Here is a 22,416-nt window from a genome sequence, read left to right as displayed (position 1 = left end):
GGTGGAGCACAGGAAGTCAGGTGAATAAGGGCTCACATTTCTCTTAATTTATTGAGCTCTTTGAGCTAGGAAAGGGAGATTATTCCTTATTTAAAAACGGAAGCCATAGAGGGCATTACATGTAACCCGCTTGAGTGGTTTTCGCATTTTAGGATATAGACAATGACTATGTAATGAGAAATAAACTAGCCGATGATAGTCAACTGGTGTCAAAGAATTACTGAACAAAATCACAATGTACACCAGCACCCCCAGCTCAACATGTTCTTAAGTGATAATTATCAGCAGAAGTTCTTACAAGTGTCCCTGTGCTTAAAGATACCCTGAAACGATTGTTAGACAATATGTTTAGTGTAGGGCAGAAGTGCCCCTGAAACGCATAAAAAAGGGATCCTGTGCATTACTGGAAGATATTTTACCTGGGTGGGGTGCTTCAGAGTGTGTATAGGCAAAGCTAGGTGAAGGTTGTTAGGAGTACGTGCAAGAGAGCTGCACACTAACTTGTCTACTTAACCCCTTGAATGCCCATGACGAGCTGGACTCGTCATGGCACACAGTTCTCGTGTGCCCATGACGAGTCCAGCTTGTCATGAGGCATCCCCTGGGAAATCCCTCTGGTGCGGGCACCAGAGGGATTCCCATTAAACCAAAATAGCCTCGGGAGCTGGGGAAGAGCTTCCCCAGCTCCCGAGGACCCCCGTGGTTTCCCTGAAATGACGATCGGCGCACACAGCGCGCTGACGTCATTTCAATGAAACCGAAACTGAAATGAGCCAAGAGGCTCATTTCAGTTTCCCTTTCTACGTGCTCAGGGGGCTATCTCAGCCCCCTGAGCACGTAGAAAGACGGGAGAGGTATCGTTGGAAAGGGGAGAATCTCCCCTTTCCAATGGTACCCCAGTGGATCCCTGCTTGGGGATCGCCACAGGAGGGCGATCCCCAAGCCGGGATCTTCCCACTAGACACCAGGGAGGGGGGAGCGGCCCCTTGGGCAAGGGCCTTTGCTCCCCCCAGTTAATTTTGGAAACATTTAGTGTGTGAGGCACCGTTTTTATCGGGAGACCTGGGGGAACGCTGGGTGGTAGGAAATTTGTGTCAGCCTGGTGATGCCACAACTTTCCCACACAAAAATGTGTGAAAAAGGTGATTTTTTCAGCTAAATTTAAGGTTTGCAGGGCATTCTGGGTAAGGAAACGTTGGGGGATCCATGCAAGCCATACCTCCCTGGAATCCCCCGGGTATCTAGTTTTCAGAAATGTGTGGGTTTAGTAGGTTTCCCTAAGTGGCCGCCAAGCAACGGGCCAAATACCTAGGGGACCCCCCTTGCAAAACCAGGTCGTTTTGAGATCGACAATTTTGATGTTGCCTCAATACGTTTTGGGCCCTTGCCTGTCGTGGGTACTTGGGCCTCCCACACGAGTGAGGCACCGTTTTTATCAGGAGACCGGGGGGAACGCTGGGTGGTAGGAAATTTGTGTCTGCCCGGTGATGCCACAACTTTCCCTCACAAAAATGTGTGAAAAAGATGATTTTTTCAGCTAAATTTGAGGTTTGCAGGGCATTCTAGGTAAGGAAATGTTGGGGGATCCACGCAAGTCATACCTCCCTGGAATCCCCCGGGTGTGTAGTTTTCAGAAATGTGTGGGTTTGGTAGGTTTCCCTTGGTGGCCGCCCAGCACCGGGCCCAAAAATAAGTGACCCCCTTTGCAAAACCAGGTTGTTTGGAGATAGGCAATTTTGATGTCACCTCAATACGTTTTGGGCCCTTGCTCGCGGGTATTTGGGCCTCCCACACGAGTGAGGCACCGTTTTTATCGGGAGACCTGGGTCAACGCTGGGTGGTAGGAAATTTGTGTCAGCCCGGTGATACCACAACTTTCCCACAATAAAATGTGCGAAAAAAAGTGATGTTTTTCAGCTAAATTTGATGTTTACATGGGATTGTGGGTTATGTTATGTTAATTGCACTTATAGAGCGCGCGATTACCCTTGGGTGTCTTGGCGCTAAGTACTGGTTACCTGGGAAGTCGAAAGAGTGCTATTGCAGGAAGAGCCATGTCTTCAGGCCCCTACGAAAAGACAAAAGATCCGGGGCAGACTTGAGAGAGAGGGGAAGCTCATTCCAAGCTCGAGAGGCACAAAGGGTAAAGCGCCTGCCTCCCCAGTTTGCTTTTTTTGCCTTGGGGACTTGCACTAGTTTAGCACTGGCAGAGCGTAACGCTCTACCCAGTGCATACCAGTGGAACTTTTGTTTAAGAGATTCAGGACCGATGCCATTAATAACCTTGAAAACAATACAGAGTGCCTTAAAGCGAACTCTTTGTTTTATCGGGTGCCAATGCAATTTCCTAAGCTCTTCTTTCACAGAAGCAAATTTGGGTATTCCAGAGAGCAGTCTGGCTGCAGCATTTTGGACTAATTGAAGCCTGCACATATGGTGTTTTTGTATGTTCAAATACAGGCTATTACAATAGTCCAATCGCAACGTTATCAGGGCCATGACTACTGTCTTGAGATTGCTATCAGTCAAGAAGGTTTTCATTTTCCTAATGATTCTAAGAATCATAAAGCAAGCAGACGTCACCAAGCTTACTTGATCACCCATAGTGAGTGTATTATCCACTGATACCTCAAGGTTTTTGGCCTTCCTAGTGGGTACAGGGCATGATCCCAGGTCTTCCGGCCACCAATCCGGTGTCCATACCAGTGGATTATTCCCAAACTTCACGACCTCAGTCTTGTTGGAATTGAGCTTTAGGCAATTGGAGGACATCCAACGAAATATAGCACTCATGCATTCGTGGAAACGATCCCCAATTTCTTTCTCATCTCCCCTGGTCAGTGACAACACTATTTGTGTGTCGTCAGCATATGAGGTGAGCTGGAAGCCAAATGATCTGCTAACTCCTGCCAGTGGTGCCACATATATATTAAAAAGAGTTGGGCTAAGAGAAGAGCCCTGTGGCACCCCACAGGGGAGAGTAAATAGTCTAGAAGAATAACCATCCAGATCCACCGTTTCAGATCTGTCAACTAGGAAAGATTGTAAGAGTTTCCAAGCTGGGCCTTTGACCCCAATCTCAGACAACTGGTCCATCAGTAATTTGCGATGTACCGTGTCAAAGGCCGCAGATAGGTCTAATAAAATTAGTACTGCGCTACCTCCTCCATCAACAGCCTCTCTGACTTCCTCAGTGGATTTCAACAGAGCCAACTCAGTACTATGATCTGCCCTGAACCCATATTGTGATGGGTCCAACAAGTTATTACAATGAAGAAATGCACTAAGTTGGATGTTCATCTCCTTTTCCAGAATTTTATCAGGAAAGGGGAGCCGCGAAATTGGCCTATAGTTGTTGGGGTCCTCTGGATCCAGATTCTGCTTCTTCAAGAGTGGAAGAACAGAAGCTTGCTTCCAAATTGTAAGGAAACGTTAGGGGATCCATGCAAGCCATACCTCCCTGGAATCCCCCGGGTATCCAGTTTTCAGAAATGTGTGGGTTTGGTAGGTTTCCCTACGTGCTGGCAGAGCTAGGGTTAAAAAACTACAGCTAGGCACTTTGCTAAAAAAGGGTCATTTTTAACAGCGAAATTGAGGTGTGTCCACGTTGCGTTTTGTGCCGTTTCCTGTCGCGGGCACTAGGCCGGCCCACACAAGTGAGGTACCATTTTTCTCGGAAGACTTTGGGGAACACGGTGTGGGTGGAAATTTGTGGATCCACGCAGATTCCAGAACTTTCCTTAACAGAAATGTGGGGAAAATGTGTTTTTTTGGCAATTGTTTAGGTTTGCAAGGGATTCTGGGTAACAGAACCTGGTGGGAGGCAGTCATCTCACCCCATACTGGATTCCCCTGGGTGTCTAGTTTTCAAAAATTTATAGGTTTGCTAGGTTTCCCTAGGTGCCGGGAGAGCTATGGTTAAAAAACTTCAGCTAGGCACTTTGCCAAAAAAGGGTCATTTTTCACTGCAAAATTGAGGTGTGTCCACGTTGCGTTTTGCGCCGTTTCCTGTTGCGGGCACTAGGCCGACCCGCACAAGTGAGGTACCATTTTTCTCGGAAGGCTTTGGGGAACACGGGGTGGGTGGAAATTTGTGGATCCACGCAGATTCTAGAACATTCCACCACAGAAATGTGGTGAAAATGTGTTTTTTTGGGCAATTTTTTAGGTTTGCAAGGGATTCTGGGTAACAGAACCTGGTGGGAGGCAGTCAAGTCACCCAATCCTGGATTCCCCTGGGTGTCTAATTTAAAAAAATGTATAGGTTTGCTAGGTTTCCCTAGGTGCCGGCAGAGCTATGGTTCAAAAACTACAGCTAGACACTTTGCCAAAAAAGGGTCATTTTTCACTGCGAAATTGAGGTGTTTCCATGTTACGTTTTGTGCCATTTCCTGTCGTGGGCACTAGGCCAACCCACACAAGTGAGGTACCATTTTTCTCGGAAGACTTTGGGGAACGCGGTGTGGGTGGAAATTTGTGGATTCACGCAGATTGCACAACTTTCCATCACAGAAATGTGGGGAAAATGTGTTTTGTTTGGAATTTTTCTTTGCTTTGCAAGGGATTCTGGGTAACATAACCTGGTGGGAGGCAGTCAAGTCACCCCATCCTGGATTCCCCTGGGTGTCTAGTTTTCAAAAATGTATAGGTTTGCTAGGTTTCCCTAGGTGACGGCAGAGCTATGGTTCAAAAACTACAGCTAGGCACTTTGCCAAAAAAGGGTCATTTTTCACTGCGAAATTGAGGTGTGTCCAAGTTGCGTTTTGCACCGTTTCCTGTCGTGGGCACTAGGCCAACCCACACAAGTGAGGTACCATTTTTCTCGGAAGACTTTGGGGAACGCGGGGTGGGTGAAAATTTGTGGATTCACGCAGATTCCACATCTTTCCACCACAGAAATGTGGGGAAAATGTGTTTTGTTTGGAATTTTTTTTGCTTTGCAAGGGATTCTGGGTAACATAACCTGGTGGGAGGCAGTCAAGTCACCCCATCCTGGATTCCCCTGGGTGTCTAGTTTTCAAAAATGTATAGGTTTGCTAGGTTTCCCTAGGTGACGGCAGAGCTATGGTTAAAAAACTACAGCTAGGCACTTTGCCAAACAAGGGTCATTTTTCACTGCGAAATTGAGGTGTTTCCAAGTTGCGTTTTGCACCGTTTCCTGTCGCGGGCACCATGCCGACCCACACAAGTGAGGTACCATATTTCTCAGAAGACTTTGGGGAATGCGGGGTGGGTGGGAATTTGTGGAGCCACACAAATTCCAGAACTTTACACCACAGAAATGTGAGGAAAATGTTGGGTTTTTTTTTACAAAAGTTTAGGTTTGCAAGGGATTCTGGATAATAGAACCTGGTTAGAGGCAGTCAAGTCACCCCATCCTGGATTCTCCTCGGTGTCTAGTTTTAAAAAATGTATAGGTTTGCTAGGTTTCCCTAGGTGCCGGCAGAGCTAGGGTTAAAAAACTACATCAAGGCACTTTGCTAAAAAAGGGTAATTTTTCATTGTGAAAATGTGGTGTGTTCACGTTGGGTTTTGAGCAATTTCCTGTCGTAGACACTATGCCTACCCACACAAGTGAGGTACCATTTTTGTCTGGAGACTTAGGGTAATTCACATTTGTAAAGGAACTGTTATTGCCTATTGACTTTCGATGCATTTCTGCCTTCCAAATGAAAGACATTGTGTGAAAAAGAAGTCATTTTAAAAAATGACTGATAATTCTCATGCTAGTATGAGTATTCCCAATTTCGGAAATGTGCAAATATCTACTGTTTCTATACTCTATATTTTGTTCCCATTTCAGAAATACATAGGTGTCTTATATACCGATTTTTCCATGTACACATTTTTACAGAATAATTACTATATACCCGGTACATAATAAAAAACCATTGCAAGTTGCTGCTCAGTTTTTGGCTCTGGGTTCGTCGGGTTCTTGGTGAACCTACAAGTCCTATATATCCCCACAACCAGTAATGTCTAGCGGATGTAACGGTATATTGCTTTCAAAGAGATGTCATAATTAGAAGAAGTTACAGGTGAAAACGTTGACACAAAAGGCTGTTTTTTTCAACTAATTTTCAATTTATCCTATATTTAACTGTTAGTTTCTATAAAGAAACCTTGACGGATCTACACAAATGACCCCTTGTTGAATTCAGAATTTTGTCTACTTCTCTAAAATGTATAGCTTTCCAGGATCCATTATTGCTTTTGTACCCATTTCTACCATTAACTGGAAGGAGGTTGAAAGCACAAAAAATAGCAAAAATAGGCTATGTCCCAGAAAAATGCCAAAACTGTGTAAACATTTTGGATTTCTGATAAAAGTCTGGTATCCCCTAAAAGCTGGGAAAATGGTTATTTCAGCCCCACAAACCCTTTTTTGATAACATTTGCAGGGAAAAATCCAGACGCTTTCATTTGCAGCCCGTTTTTCCCCGAAAAAACAACATTTTGCTGTATTTTGGCTCATTTCTGTGACCCCTCCAGGGGAATCCACAAACCCTGAGTACCTTTAGAATCCCCATGATGTTGGAAGAAAATGACGCAAGTTTGGTGTGGATACCTTATGTGGTCAAAAATTTACAGGGGCCTCAGCGCGCACTACCCCAAATAGCCAAAAAAAGGCTTGGCACATGAGAGGGAAAAGGTCTGGCAACTGAGGGGTTAAAAGAAAATAATACATTTTCAGCTTTTTTCATGCAAAAAAGGCATGCCCCAATATGGAGTGCATTAAAGTGTACTGGAGTGTACTTTTACTTCGGTTTTGCTGTGGTCTTCTCTGTTGAATTTTCCTGTTCAGCTAGGTAATGACTTTAAACTTTCCGAGGTAATGACTTTCCTAACTGAACAGATGGTATTTTATGTGCAGTGCCCCGACTTTAGGGGCGTTAGAAACAGGGATTGATCTCTTAGAAGAAAAATAAATAAGCAATAGGTAGCTACAAGACATAGGGCAAGGCATCACTGGTAACCTTGTGTTTCAGCTCATCAAGTTATTTCCCTGAATTTGTGACATAAGCATACACTGAGGCCCATATTTATGGGAAAGTAACACAACGCAGCTCAGCAAGTCACCTTACTGCACTGGGTACAGGAAAAGGGCAGAGACAATCCTGCCGTTGACCCTGTGTTGGCAGCGTTTTGGATGCCTAGCACCTACGCAGACACCCTTGCACATAGTGCAAGGGTGCCTTTGTTGCATGCAGGATTATTTTGCACAGGAAAGGGCACCTTCCTGCACAAAAACAATCCCGAGGTATTTTCCTCTTTCAATTTGTGCTGTAGAATGCAATAGAAATAGAAAGAGGAAGCAATGAGGAGAAATAAAGATATGTCTTCCCGTTGTGCCTCACCTGTGAAGGTGTAATCTTTTTGGTGCACTCCCAGGTCTACCAACTTTGATAAATCTGATAATGCATCAAAAACCATGGGAGCTGCGTGGGAACATCCACGCAACGTCTAAAGAATGCCTTCCCGGGGCAGATTAACGCAGCTCAATGATTTGCGCTGCATTGCGTAACTCTAGATTTATAAAGGCAATCAGGGCCAGACAAAGCGGCCTTGCGTGGCTTCATGAATCTAATTTTTGAGCTGCGTCGCTCACGCACTATGTTGCGAGGTGTAAGTGTAACACAACTGGCCATATAAATATGGCCCTGATTGTATTACACAACTGTGGAGAAGAACCAGATTTAACAGTGGTGTCAGAAATGTCTTAATGCTTTGTGGCAAGTCTCGGTTAATGCATTTGGTATGGGTTTACCAGAAAGTACAGAATTTTTTGGTATCAAGAATTAGCACCTATTGTTTTTGTAGGGTTGGCAATATTGCCATCCCCTGCTACTTTTCCATTGGGTGTTCTCCTTCCTGGGGTTTCTAAGATTCAACAGTATTTTTTTTAATATGACATTGATTGTTTTTAGATGGATGATTGATAGATGACCATGATAATTCCACAAGAACTGATTCAAAGATGTGTGACAGTGGAAAAAGGTTTGCATGAATTTATTACGACGTGCTACTGCGCTCAAAGAAATCTGGAATTAATTTCACATGATTCTGGTTCGGTTAGTCGACTCGGAATTTGACAAGCTTTTGTTCCATTTCTATGACCAATATTACTGAATATTAAGAGCCCCCCCACAGGACAATATATTGAGAGGCTGTGGGGTAATAATTGAACAGAGGCCAAGGTGCTATATTATTGTACATATTGTATAATGCTGAGGACATTTGTATTCACAACATGATATGACACTGTATTGATGCACTCCGTTTCTTTGTTTTATGTTGACAATGACACAGAAAAGTATCACAACAGCTCCACTCTTACCTGTGTCTGTGGCACATCCTTAAGGGCTGAGCTGGTTTCCTCTGGTGCTGGATGCATTGTTACATCAATGCCCTCTTCTGGCTCCTCTTCCTGCAGCGGTTTGAGCAGCTCTGTGATTGAGATCTGCATGCTCTGCAGCACATCTTCTTTCCTCTTGCTGAGTTTGGTTATTTGGTCTCTCAGATCATCACTCTTTCCCTATGGGATTCAACACATAATTGATTTCCCTTCATATTGTGTCCGCTTAAAACAACACATTTGTTTGAATAAGAGAACTATGCAATTGTAGTTTTGTCATGGTATAAACATTTGTAAGCCATCGGGCCTTATATCCTGGAATTTACAAATGATTTTTCGAAATGAGACAGACATAACACATAGCAAGTAACTCATTTATTAAACAAGAAATGTATTATTCGGATTAAATTCACAATGCCACAAAGCACAAGAAAAATGTACTTTACAAATCATGTCAGACCACAAAGATATCTGTATTCATTTAATTTGGGTTTCAAGTAAATGCAGAACGAGAATGAAAAGTGCAAATTGTACTTTTGAATGTAAAACTACCAAAGCGGTCTCCATACCTTCCATCTATTTTGATTACACACAGAGAAAATGTTGTTCATGTCAATACCAATGTTAGTTTGCGTGAAAGGCATGCCACTATTAACGCAATTTATTTCTGTAAGTTATATTAAAACACAAAATAGCCAAAATGAAAGAAGATCATATTTATTTGCAGCATGTTTCAAACTTCCCTATATTCCACTGCTGGGCAAAGTACTTGTCTTTCAAAGAGTACAACTATACATTATAGGAATTCCAAAATTTCTAAAGCATATCCTTTAGAAATCTCATGGTATTCCATTTATTCCGAGTGGTGGAGTTCACCAATACTGCATGACCACAGTCTCAAAGGACATATTATCTTGATAGAGCACTCTTCAAGAATATTTACTGCTGCCCATCTATTTTAGACATCATGGTAAAATCACAAAGGTAAAACAATGGTAAAATGAGACGAAAGTCTAACTTTACGACCTTCGGTATTCACAAAGGGCATTTACTACTCGTAAATGCCCTTTGTGAGTACCAAAAATCGTAAAGTTCAACTTTTCGTATTGACAAAGTGCATTTACGAGTAGTAAATGCCCTTTGTGAATACCGAAAGTCGTAAAGTTAGACTTTCATCTCATTTGACCTTTGTGAATCGGGCCCCATACCTCCATTATATTGCCCATAATAAGAAATGTGCTAAAAATAAAAAGAAAATGTTAAAGTTTCTTACTGGTTGTATCTGCCACATATTTCTGAAAGAAAGGCAATTTTCCTTCATCACTGTAAATTGACTTGTTGCTTCTGATCGCTTTGTTTCAGAGGGAATAAGGATAATGCTACCCACCCTGTGGAAGAGTGGACTGTGAACTTTCGTCAACTTTGGTTTTACTGCTGATAAAGACAGAGCTCTTGAGTTAAGATGATACTCTAATGGCTCCCTCACCATCAGCAAGGACGTGAACATCAGTCCTGTAAATTTAAGCAGCAGACAACAAACAATAGCCCCAACGTGTGGAGGCCAACCTTGGTATCAACAATCCACTTTGGTTTTAATAACAATGTGTTATAGAGTACCTACTATGTACTTCCTATGTAGGCAAACTAAGTTAAGTAGCCTTCACATATGTAAACAGGTGGCAAACATTCAGACTTGCAACAGTTCAGTATCCATTTGACAGTGGGCCCTCTTCCCTTATGCTAAGAACCTGTGTTTGTAATTAATGACTATTTATAGATTATTTAATGCAGAATATCCCCCCAAAAATATTAATGTGATAATGATAGAATAGCAACATGCTAAAACTTATATTTTGCTCCCCTATGAAAACTATTACTTGAAATGTCTGATGCAATCACACTTTGCAAAATATGTCGCTGGTGAAGGACATGAATCTATAATACAGACAATGCACAACCAACCCTTATAATGAGAAAGGCAGAGGGAATGAGAGACAGAATTGAGCTATCGGCATTTGCATTTTCCCAACTGAATATCAATATCACATCAAGCAAACGTGTCCCATATAAGGTTAAATGGAAATCCTCTGCACACATTAACAGTGGAGCTCTATACCGCACCTAACATTCAGCTCTAGATGGTAATGATATGGTTCACTTCATCTCCAATATCAGCCGTAGTGTGATATTACTGCAGAGCAATGTATAGATCAAAATAAAGATGGATTGGTGCACCCACAGAGAAAGTCAATGAATCATCAAGTATGTTGTTAGAAACTTCTTCTTTTATTTAATTTAACTTTTAAAATCTATACGGTCCAGCAACTAAAACATATAGCGAACGCGTTTCATTCAATTTACATTGAACTCATCAGGGCTCGTTGATTTGTTCTGTATTGATTTTCACTCCTTGAACTGGTATCAGTGGTGTGTAATAGGCCATGCATAGCTTTCCATCCTTCAAGTATTTATAATATCTTATGCCCAGTTGTGCAGGATCCAAGAGTAGAATCCAATGAAAAGAAGGGTGTACTGATATCCCTCAAACGATACCCGGATCCATGGCGGGACACAGACGGAGCGCTACAATACAGATCTGGGTATCAAACCCTGATGAAGTTCAATCTATATTGAACAAAACGTGTTGGCTGCATGTTTTGATTGATGGATCGTATAGATTTTAAAAGTGGAATTACATAAAAGAAGATTTTTTCTTATAACATACTTGAAGATTCACTGACTTTCTCTGTGGGTGCACCATTCCTTCTTTATTTTAAATGGAAATCCTCTGTATTTTTGATGCGTGATGGTTCACCTTTTCTTCAGGATTCTTTTGTGTCCCTACTGTCAAATTAAAGGGCCTTGGGAAAAATAATAAAGATATAAGGGATGTACTCACACACTCCCCTGAGTGTCATGCTTCATCATCTGTCACACTGCGCTCGCAAAAGAATTTCTTAATACCGTGCGGGCCCTTGGATGTGTCAAGGGTACTTGCAGGGAAGAGGTAAAGGATCCAGATGAGGATTAAAAATCCCGCTCACCTCCCCTATGGATATTCCAATTTATTAGGTGGGTGGTGAGGAGAGGGTTAAAATGAGAATACTGTCTGTGTAAGACACTATTATGAGTCTTACATCCACTTAATTCGACATATTTGAGTGCTCTTTGTGGCCCAGAGAGGACTCCTACTTTCCCTAAAATGAATCCCTGTCTGTGTACATACACCTCCAGCACTCATACATACAGTACCAGTGTAAATTCTCTGATGGGAGTAAAGATTCACTTATCATTTAATATTCATGAGGTCCCTTACTATGAGATATTGAAAAAATATGGAGGAGTCAACGAGGGGAGCCTTGTAGTCACACATTTGTCAAAGGTCTCACCCTGTATTTGCACCTATTACGCGTTTGTACTCCTCTTGGCGATACAGACGGCAGAAATCTGTTTGTCTTTTGCTTCTCTCCGGTGTTTTTAGTTTACATTCCCTTTTAATCCGGTTTGTTTAATTATTGTCTGAGGTGTCTGGTATGTGTTTATGTGACGGCATCTTTCTTCTTCCCACATAAAGATTAAAAACAATGTTGTTTGTCTGTGTTGTTCAGTGCTTACAATATCCTCACTACATATCATCTCCATATTCACCTTTCCATTGTTTTTAATAATCTAGTGCCTTTCTGTCAGGGATTTTCTGTTGTAACATTCTTGCTACCTCTATCTCACTAAAGTTCTTTTATCAGATTGCATACACGCAAATGTATGCATGCAGTGTATGTACACACTATGTATGTATGAGCGAATAAGACATAACCGAGAGGCAAAGGTTAGACCTAAGAACTAATGACCATTCAGTTTGTTTCAACAAATAATTTAGCTGTGATTGTAATCTATCATCAAGGAATAACAGCCCACACAACACAGACAAAACAAGGTACCTGTGCATAGCCAGCAAGGGGAGAAGCCATTTCACGTTCTGGTTGGTGAATTGTACCAATGGACATTTCGACAGCAACATTCTTTGAGGCCTGCTTCAACTTTTCAATTTCCTGATCAAGGTCAGATATTTCTTTTACTAGTGGCTGAAACGAGAACATATCACTAATCACCAAGTTTGTAACTTTAACAACAGAAGGAAAACAGAAAAGCATATTAAAAATTACAGATTAAGTTATGACCGAGCTCTCCGCTTTCATTTGCTAACTACTGCTTAAACTTGGTGCATGAAGCAATAGCTACACCCATGCAATACTATGTCAGGACCACATGTTACATAAAGGATAGTATCACACACACTAAAATATTTATATGCCTTATAGTATATTAATGCCTTATGAATAGGCAATACCTTAGCCTCCTTTTCAGTGACCACAGTCCAGAGCACAGAAAAAACATCAAGGGCCGTATTATACAAAGTTCCCCGAGGGCACAACCGGCATTTGCATTTGCTTTGTGCGCCTCTGGGGCACTTTGGTAATACAGATATGACCGCAAACACTTGTGTGGCCCCTTCTATAATATAGATAGCGCAGGCACACATATAGCGCCAGCGCTATCATCTGAGGGCGTCCCCTCATTTGCATGGGGGCATCTCTTTGCCTTTGCGCCCGCGCAGTATTACAGATGCAGGCACAGAGGCAAAAAAGCTGTCAGGAGGCGCACTGTTAGTGTGCCACCTAAACGGTGGTGCACTGTCAGTGCATCCCCTTAGAGCAGCCCTCTGAAGGGGCAAAAGGAGTCCTATGGACCCCCTAGACATCCCTTGCAGCCACTCAGCGCACCTGCCTGCAAAGTGATCTTTCATCCCTCTTAAAAGCGCAGGCGGGTTGCCACCTGCACAGTGAAACATGGAGCGGATGCTTCAAAGCTGATCCATATTTCACCTGAATGTACTGCTCCCAACGCTGCACAACTTCGCAGGGGCCTTTGTTTGCGCATGGCACACCTTTTGAAAGATGCGCCAGGCGGAAACAAGGAAAATGTGCTGCAATGTGTAATGCAAAAGGAATCATTGATGGATGGAATGCTGAACAATACAAACATTCACCCTCAGTTACAAAGATCTGAGTTTAATCCATCGTTCTTTTGCTCACGACGCCACCCCAGTTTGGACCCAGCCATATTCAAATCAGCCTTGACCCTGTGCCTTATGGATTCAAGCTAGCCGGGCTGATGAGGGGTAGTGCCCCGATACCGGTCCCAGGATGCTTGTTTCCGGTCCAAGGAAGACATTGCTTGGCAGTTCGGTTTGGACTGTTCCCATGAGGCACAGGGTCAAGACTGATTTGCATATGGCTGGGCCTGAACTGGGGTGGCGAAGTGAGCTAAAGAACGATAATGGATTCAACTCAGATTTGTGACTGGACGTGAGTGTCTGAAATGTTTCAGCGCTCCGTCCACTATCTCGTTATGTTTGCAATGTGTACTACGGCACCAGGTTTAATAATGGTCAATTGTCATTTTCACTGTAAGCATGACTATATTTCACAAGTTGGATCGGAGTCCACTTTATCATTTCAGTAAAGACAAATTGACATATTGGCTAGAATGAGCATGAATAGATTCAGGGTAATTAAAACCTTCCCCCTCCGCCCCGGTCATGATATCACTTTATGACTAAAACAAGGAAGAACAGCCAGAATAAAAGGATTACTGTTCAGTAACTGAAACATACCTCTAGTAGTTCGTTTTTCCGATTGGTCACTTTTTCTAACTCTTCGATGACTTTGAATAATTTAGTTGTGCGTTTGTATACAGATAGGGGCTGCACACCTGCCTCAGGCAGAACCAAAATGTGCTTGCAGCTTTCGACCTCTGCAATTGTATTTTTCATGGACTTGAGGTGGTCAAGGATCACCTGGAAGAAAAAAGAGGAAATGCACTGAGAGTTGCTTGAGCTGATTTGAACTCCAATGACCATGCGTTCATGACACTTTATTTCAAACCTTAAGAGATCCCTCTCATAAAAAAATACTAATGTACATTTTGTACATATATTTCTGTTAAAAATGCATTTAAGTCTCTGATATATTATGTATATTTAAAGGTGCTGGTGAGGTGACTCCATAGTATAGGGGGCATAATTTTTCCATATATGGGCTGATTTCGATGTCGGTCGGAAAGCCTCTGACCGCTGGTTGGAGGTTTTCAGGCCGACATCATAGGTTTGAACTCCAACCACCATATTCAATTACAGTGGTCGGAGTCCAAACCGGCCGGGAAATAAGACTTGGTTCTGAGGGGCTCAAGGAGTCCGTCGGCCAGTCGGAATTTAGTTACCGCCGTCAGGATTATGATGGCACTGACAGCAGTTCCATGTTGGTATTTCTGACATGGAACTACTATCGGAAAGTGTCTTTGGGGGCCCCTAGCAGGGCCCCCACCCCTCTGCTGTGTCTGCTTGTGGCCCTGGGATCACCTAAGGTGCCCCCCTGAAAATCTTTCCACTGTGTGGCAGGCACCATGATGTGCCAGCCAAACGGTGCAGTGTTTTACATAAAGTCTCATAGAGAAATGGGAGTTTGCGACCGCACCATATGTGGTTGCATTGTAATGATGTGTGCAGAACCACCAACCTATGGTCGGTCGGTTCTCACACAGAAACGGTGTCGGTCGGAGGCAACTCAGACAAACATTGAAATCAGCCCCCAAGTCTTTTGTTTCATTACTGCATGACAAAATGTGCAGATGAATTATGAACACTCTGTGTTGCACTCGTATTTTTACAACAAAGTGGCAGGGGGGAGGGTTAATGCAAAAGTAGTCTTCTACCTGTGTGAACATTTTGAAATTTCCATTGAAAAGTACTAGAATCTTAAAATCTTAAATCTAGACTCATTGCTGCCTTGCAAATGTAAAGCTCTTGTCTTTTAATGTTTATTTACTTATTTCTACAGCACAAGCAAAACAAAAGAGCTCACTGGTGCTAAAGACAACCTGAACGCTACATGAAAACCAATAATTTATTGTGTACATACCCAGGTTTTTATTTCTTTTCGTAAAATATACAAGTTACATTTCTCATGAAAATATTTAGTTGATGCACCACAGATTGAATAAGGTTGATGTATGAATGATTGAGCCAACATATTCAAGCTCTAAAAACAAGTAACATACCTTTGGTAGAGAGCTTTCTGATTGATACTCTGTCTATTTTCAGGTTCTTTACCGATTGAATCACTTCAAGGCACCAGATTGGGTCAGGAAAAGTTGAAATGGCTCTCTTGCAACTGCAAGTGTAGATCGACTCAATTACAGGAATCGCCCTGAATCGAGCCATATAAGCATAACCCTGGAACACCATCATCAGCTTCTTTTCCATTTTACTTCACCCCAAAGAGACAGAGATGAAGCCAGCTACATTGACAATTCATGCTCTGCATCAGAGCTAGTGTGGTACTTTATTATCAGCCCTTAACCATTTCTAGGTCAGAGAAGTAAAAGGGATGGGTGAGGAATCTTCAGGTGGACATAGTATCCACCAGGAGAATTGTTATCAAGTTAAGTAACTTGGTCTTTTTTTATGGATACTTCTAACTGCAGATTCCTCACCTCTTAAATGCATACCAGAGCAGGGTCTCCCTGGTAATGAGATTGTGGAGATGGTTGAACCAAGAATTCCTGAAGAATAGATCTGGCAAAGTGGACATCCTTACAGACTTTGGAATCAAAGCAGTAATGTCTGGTTAAGTTGTGTATGGAAGCCAAAGTCGCGACCAGGCAGATGTCTAGAATAGGAAAACCCTGGACAATGCTGAAGAAACAGCCATTGCCTTGGTGTAATTGGCTCTAATGAACTCAGAGAGGTTCCTTTTTGGCGAGAGTATAGCAGATCTTAATGTACAACACAATCTGCTTGGAACGGATATGTCCCTGCACTTTTTCATACCAACATATCAAATGAAAAGTTGATCGTCAACACAGTATCCTTGGATCATATCTATGTAGAATCTTAAAGTCCTGTGAAGATACAGATGGGTGAACCTTCTTCTTCATTGGTGGGATGAATAGGTGAATAAAAACCAGGCAGCATGACAGTCTTGTTTGTGTGGAATGAGGTCACCAATTTTAGAATGAATTAAGCTTTTGTCCTTCAAACCAACTTGTCTGGAAAAAAACTGTGAATGGAGAGCAAACACTCGATACTTTCAGCTCTATAATGCATTTTATTGTCAACAGCCGCAATGCACTGCTATTCAGGGTTTTGATGAGAGAAAATGTCAAGAAGTTGCACACCAAATTAAATTCCTACTAAGGTGTATAAAGGGTGAAGTAGGAAATATGTATGTCGACCTTTTAGGGAACTTCATAACTATAAGTGATTTATAAATGAGGGTTGATCAGGTAAACGAAGGCTGAATGGGATGAGAAATAACCTTTAACTGTAACAACTGCCAAGCCTTTCAGGGCTAAGGAAAGTTAAAAAGCAACACATTCAAAAGAAGTGTTTTAAGGGGTTGACGCCCTCCCTGGTGCACCATGAAATAAAATGAAATAAACAATCAGGATACACTGATTTCATGGAAGAGGGCTACACCGACAAAATGGCATTCACCCTCTTCACTGCACAGTTGAATGCACTCAAATTATCCTGCTCAATCTCCAGACATGAAGGTGGGGCTCTGGATGTTCAGGTACAAGATCTGTTCACCCGACTACAAGAGGAGGTCAGCCCTGAGTGAAAAAGGTGAGCACAAGGACAAATGCATCATATCCATATACAACACCTTCCTATGTGATAGGCAGGCATGAACGTCAGAGAGGGAAGCCCAATGTCAGATACACTGTGTCCCATAGAGCTCCCTGAGCAAAAACTGCAAAGCAAAGAACAATGAGCAGTGCCTGTTTACAGCCATGAAGAAGTCCCCTGGAGCAGTGCCACACAGCAAAGATGTCCTGAAGAACTACTTTGTGAAGCCACAACTCATAGTCAACTGGGAGGCATCGACTGAGGTTATCTGCTTCCACATTCAATGAGCTGCAAGCAGATGAACCACTGGAGGGCCCTTAAATATCATTTTGAGTAGATGATGAGCAGAATACACAAGGTCCGGACACTCAGACAGCATTGGGCTGTCAAAGATGGAAAAAGATCTTCATGAAACATCAGGATCATAACCTGTTTATTCCAAATTATCTGGGAAGAGTGAACCCTCTGAGGGGTGCTGTATCTACCTGCACTCTGATGAATAAGAGGGCTGAGAGGGCTCTAAGTGTGACTTCAGCAAGTTGATGGAGAACTTTAAAGAAAGGTGATGTCATAGATCAGATGTTCCTACACCAGTTACTGCAAACCCCTCTTCAGCAGCCAATAATTGAGGTACAGGAATACGGAGACTCCTGTCTTGTACAGATGCACTGCAGCCACTGCCACTGCCTGGGTGAAGACCTGAGGTGCCAAAAAAGGTGTACTGTGAATTGGTAGTGGGTTGAACCTACCACAAAAAGCAAACTGTGTGTCAATGCAGGATTGGTATTTGAAAGCCAGGCTGGCTTGAATCCAGTGGCACAGTGAGCAAGGGACCCACGTCTGGGCATACCCATCCCACTTAGGGCGAAAAGTGTTACAGCAAACAAATGATGGACGGAATGCTGACAATGCAAACATTCTCCCCCAGTCAAAAGATCTGGGTTAAATCCATTGTTCTTTTGCCCACTACGCCACCCCAGTTTTGACCCAGCAATATGCAAATCAGTCTTGACCCTGTGCCCCATGGGAACAGTCCAGACCGAACAGCCAGGCCAGGTCCTCCCTGGACCAGAAACAAGCATCCTGGGACCGGTTTCAGGGTATTTCACCCTTCTTCAGGCAGGTTAGCTTGAATCCTGTGGCACAGTGAGCAACGGGCCCACGTCTGGGCATACCCATCCCACTTAGGGCGAAAAGTGTTACAGCAAACAAATGATGGACGAAATGCTGACAATGCAAACATTCTCCCCCAGTCAAAATATCTGGGTTAAATCCATCGTTCTTTTGCCCACTACGCCACCCCAGTTTGGACCCAGCCATATGCAAATCAGTCTTGACCCTGTGCCCCATGGGAACAGTCCAGCCCGATCTGCCAGGCCAGGTCCTCCCTAAAGTCCTCCTCCTCTGAAGTAACTGGAAATATCTGAAGTATTTCTCACCCTTTATATCCCTTATGCCCACTGCCATAGAGCAACTTGATAATGAGGCAATGAGACCCGAAACATCCCAAGAGAATCCAACAAAATTCCTTCTAACCACAAGCAGGAAAAATCCAATGACCAGAATAAATCTCACCAAGACAGCTGATAGTTACTGATAAAACGAGACCTGGTGAATACATGCCACTGACAAACCCCTGGAAGGCAGTGAAAATCGACCGCTGGAAGACCCAAACTACCACCAGGATAACTCTCAGATACAAGCCAAACTGTTATAATCATGAAACATATATAGTTACATGTGTTGAGCTTTGTATTAGTAAAACAAGTACACTCTACATCGCACTATAGAAAACCTCTGTAAATAAAAAATAAAAATAAAAAATCATAGCACACTCCAGCCTGATTTCAAAGTCATACGGACAGTCATTATGTGTATTTGGTTGAGGCATCTAAATCCCTGGTTCACATGTTATTCCATGATTAAGGTGAGAGTCAAACAAGTGGAACAGAGATGCAAGGAAGAGCTCAATGTGTCACCATGAGCTCAGCATCCATTTTCCAGAAACCTTACTTCCAGCCCACCAAAAACGCATGGAATGAAGGCCTTTCACTCAATAATGTTCACTTAACTCAGCCTAATCTGGAATCTGCATCAATCAATCAATCAATCAATCAATAAACGGCAAAGGAATAGTAGGCCAACCCATCAAGGTCATCAACTCATTAACCATCTAATAAACTACATCTAAATAATCAACCATCTAGAACTGAAAATAACTGTCCAGAGAGAAGTCTGTGGATCTGAGGGGGGTACTAGATCCTAGCTTTCAAATGCTGGTGATAAATATGTTCTCAGCATTAAAACATTCAACAGACATGTATGACTGTATCAAAGAGTTTTGAGTTCGGACTTCTAGCTATCACAAACTTGTTGCTTTTTGAGAATTGCAATCCCTACATGGAAAATAGTGTGGAACAGAGTAGCCACAACCTAAATTCTCCATACACAAATTACTCACATTTTAGTCATTACCAAATAGCTACTGGCTAGCTGCCACTCTTCCTTTATGAGTTTCTCAACATGGTGCCCACAATTCAATTGCCGTATTCATGCAGAGATTAAATAACTTAAAACAAATACGAAGAGAGCCTGTTAATAGAATGCATGCACACCTGCCCATGTTGAAGATGCTCCTTTGGAGACAAATCCTCAATATCTTGTGATGACAAAATAGCCTTAATTTTAGCAATGTTCTTTTCCACCGTTTTGACCTCAAGTTCAATGGCAACTGCTTCCTGCATTTTAAAATACAAAGTGAAAGAAAGAATTGCAACAGTTAACAACTGAACTTAAAATACAAAGTGAAACTCCTTTATTTTTAAAGGCATTTAATCAAATGCAACATACATTTTACTTCAGAAATTATTTACTTTACCATTACTTCAAGTTACTTGCAAAGGTACAGAGCTAGTTCTAAATAGCCATTGCAATGTACAACATTTTTATGGACTGCAGAGAAGTCAACAAAATTAAATGTTTCAGCTTTGCGGCAATATTAACAATATGTAAATTATCATCTTAAGAAACCCTTATCTCGTGAAGATACAATGGAAAACAGCTTAACGTAGTTTGATAACTGGGCAGGCTGAGACAGCTGAATATGCAGAAACAATTACACATGCTGAAAGTTTCAGAGGTGACATCGAACCAGATGAAGTTTGCGGGTGCGCCTAAACTTGTTTTTGTAGTAGTAGTAAAGTGTATTGTTTATTTAAGACCACAGACTATTAAACAGAATCTCAACATTTTTATTGCATTACCCATTTGATAGAATCAATTTATGATTTTTACACTTTTTGCAACCATTAGAATTTTCCCTCAGCACATGCTACATCTAGAAATTATAAAAGAAATAAAAATCTTAATGCATTCATATGAGTAATTATCCTATATTTAATTCGAACAGGCGTTAGAAAATGACCTCTTTAAGTTAAAAATAAAAAAAGAAACAATCTATTAATATGTGTAAATGTGTACACATCCCCCAAACCTCAACTGAAAATTCCATCACCTTCTAGAAAACATTTTTAAAAAACCATCCAAATGGGCATGTCATGGATTTACGACTTTTTTCAATTTTAGTAACTGACTTTATATGTCTGGATTTGGTAAATCTGGTAAGTTTGGATAAACTGATGATTCCAGCCATGAAGCTCTCAACTATACCACTGAGCTCCTGAAAGCCAAATAACTCAAAGCTCTTTGCCTAGATTCTATTTCATCCTGATCACACAATTCCTTCTTTAATAATTTTAAAAGTATATCTACGATAAATCATTAAGTATAAACTATCTGGCAATAGCAGATGAATTATCTCCATAACCCACCTATTGCTTATTTCATCTCTGCCAAAGCGTGATCATTTTGGTTCTGAGAAGTTACCTACTTATGCCACAAACATACTGTCAAGGGTCTAGCTAGTACAGGACAACCTGTCAGGGAGACTAGCTGATTTCAGGACAAGGCAGCTCAATGGGGGTTCTTGCTCTATGTGGTGACAAATTATTTCTAGGCAAGGAGTTAGGTACAAACAATAGAGTTCCTGAAGGCTGGAAGGGAAACAGGACAGAAGCAGGTTGAAACAGGCAGTGAATATGGAACTGGAATTCTGCAGGCTAAACTAGAAAGATAACACAACTACTAACAACAGGATAGAAAAGTCAGGGAAATGATACACAAACTATCATAAATTATAGTTTGTTTGCTCCTTGGAGGTGATCTATCGGTGAGGTGGAAAAGATCTTTCAAAAAGGCACAGAGAAGATTAATCCCACAGTGTTCAGGGCGACAGCCAGCAGCTCCTCTGGAGCCAGAGGCACAAGCCTTAAAATCTAATTGGCACCCTTGGAAGCAATGAAAGTCTGTATATAATATAAGCACAGAAAAACACAAAGGAGAACAGTAGAAGGAACATAGTAACAGGAACTGGGATCTGGGAGACTCTGGACTGGAATAAGGATCAGGAACATGACTAGAACACACAACACTGAGTATACTGGAATGCTACACATTAATTAACAGTCAGAAATAGGGTGAAGGCAAACAGGAAAACAAATAGGTGGGATAAACAAGAGACTGGCAACAGAGACAAATAACTAATCAGAACAGAAACATAGAATAAAACAACAATGAAAACTGTCATCAAAGGTAAGCGTGGAATATAGCTGGTAGATCAGACAGAGCACAAGGGAACATAGTAGCAAGGTCCGCTGTATGCCACTGCACTCTGCGCTCACAGGACTGAAATAGCTGGAGGCTCAGGGGAGTAGCATCGGTGCAGAGAGGAAGCCAGATGCAAGCAATCAACCAGGTGTAATCAGGGAATCACCAATGAAGGGGAGGCAGAACTGGGACTTGGAAAGGGGAAGACCAGGGAAACCAGCAGACACAGCACAGGACACAGGAAAGCCAGGAATGGATTACGAGCCAGAGTCAAGGGAGTGAAAAGTCCAGAAGCCAGAAATAAACAATTCAGAAAGGCTGTGGGATCCAGGACTCATGGTAGGGCATAGAATACCACCACCAGGGTGTGATTGGGGCAGGGTTTGGAGACAGAAAGGACTACAGGATGCTTGCTGCAGGACAGCAGTGTGGAAGCCTGAACTGGAATACATAGTGTATCTGGCAAGACAGGCGTAGAAGTGTATAACATCATATTTAGTGATAAAGGCAGGACTCCAGAGGGCCTTCATGAGCACCACCTAGAGGTAGGATTGCAGAATTCAAATGAACATCTCTTTAGCATAAATATACAAGTCCAAGACTTCAGGCTGACTTTCAGCCTTACAGCTTGCTCCATAGAACATTTAGTTAAAGATAACATACTTTTCAGGCAGTGACCTTCTACCATTCCCCAATCAGATTTTCC

The 22,416-nt window shown here is 42.2% G+C and overlaps 1 protein-coding gene across 1 annotated transcript in view; it reads right to left on the bottom strand.

Annotated features, from left to right (window-relative positions):
* Nucleotides 1–22,416, bottom strand: part of LOC146798868 (nesprin-2-like) — a 1,144,883-nt gene that overhangs the window by 203,115 nt on the left and 919,352 nt on the right. The window contains exons 90-93 of the mRNA XM_085627789.1: nt 19,661–19,783; nt 14,031–14,213; nt 12,295–12,438; nt 8,339–8,536 (exon numbers count right to left, since the gene is read on the bottom strand). Of these exons, the coding sequence (XP_085483915.1) occupies nt 8,339–8,536; nt 12,295–12,438; nt 14,031–14,213; nt 19,661–19,783 (648 nt within the window). The remainder of the gene's footprint in view (nt 1–8,338; nt 8,537–12,294; nt 12,439–14,030; nt 14,214–19,660; nt 19,784–22,416) is intronic.

This window comes from Triturus cristatus, chromosome 9 (assembly GCF_964204655.1).
Source record: "Triturus cristatus chromosome 9, aTriCri1.1, whole genome shotgun sequence".
Taxonomy (NCBI): domain Eukaryota; kingdom Metazoa; phylum Chordata; class Amphibia; order Caudata; family Salamandridae; genus Triturus; species Triturus cristatus.
This window is presented reverse-complemented; position numbering and strand designations above follow the sequence as displayed.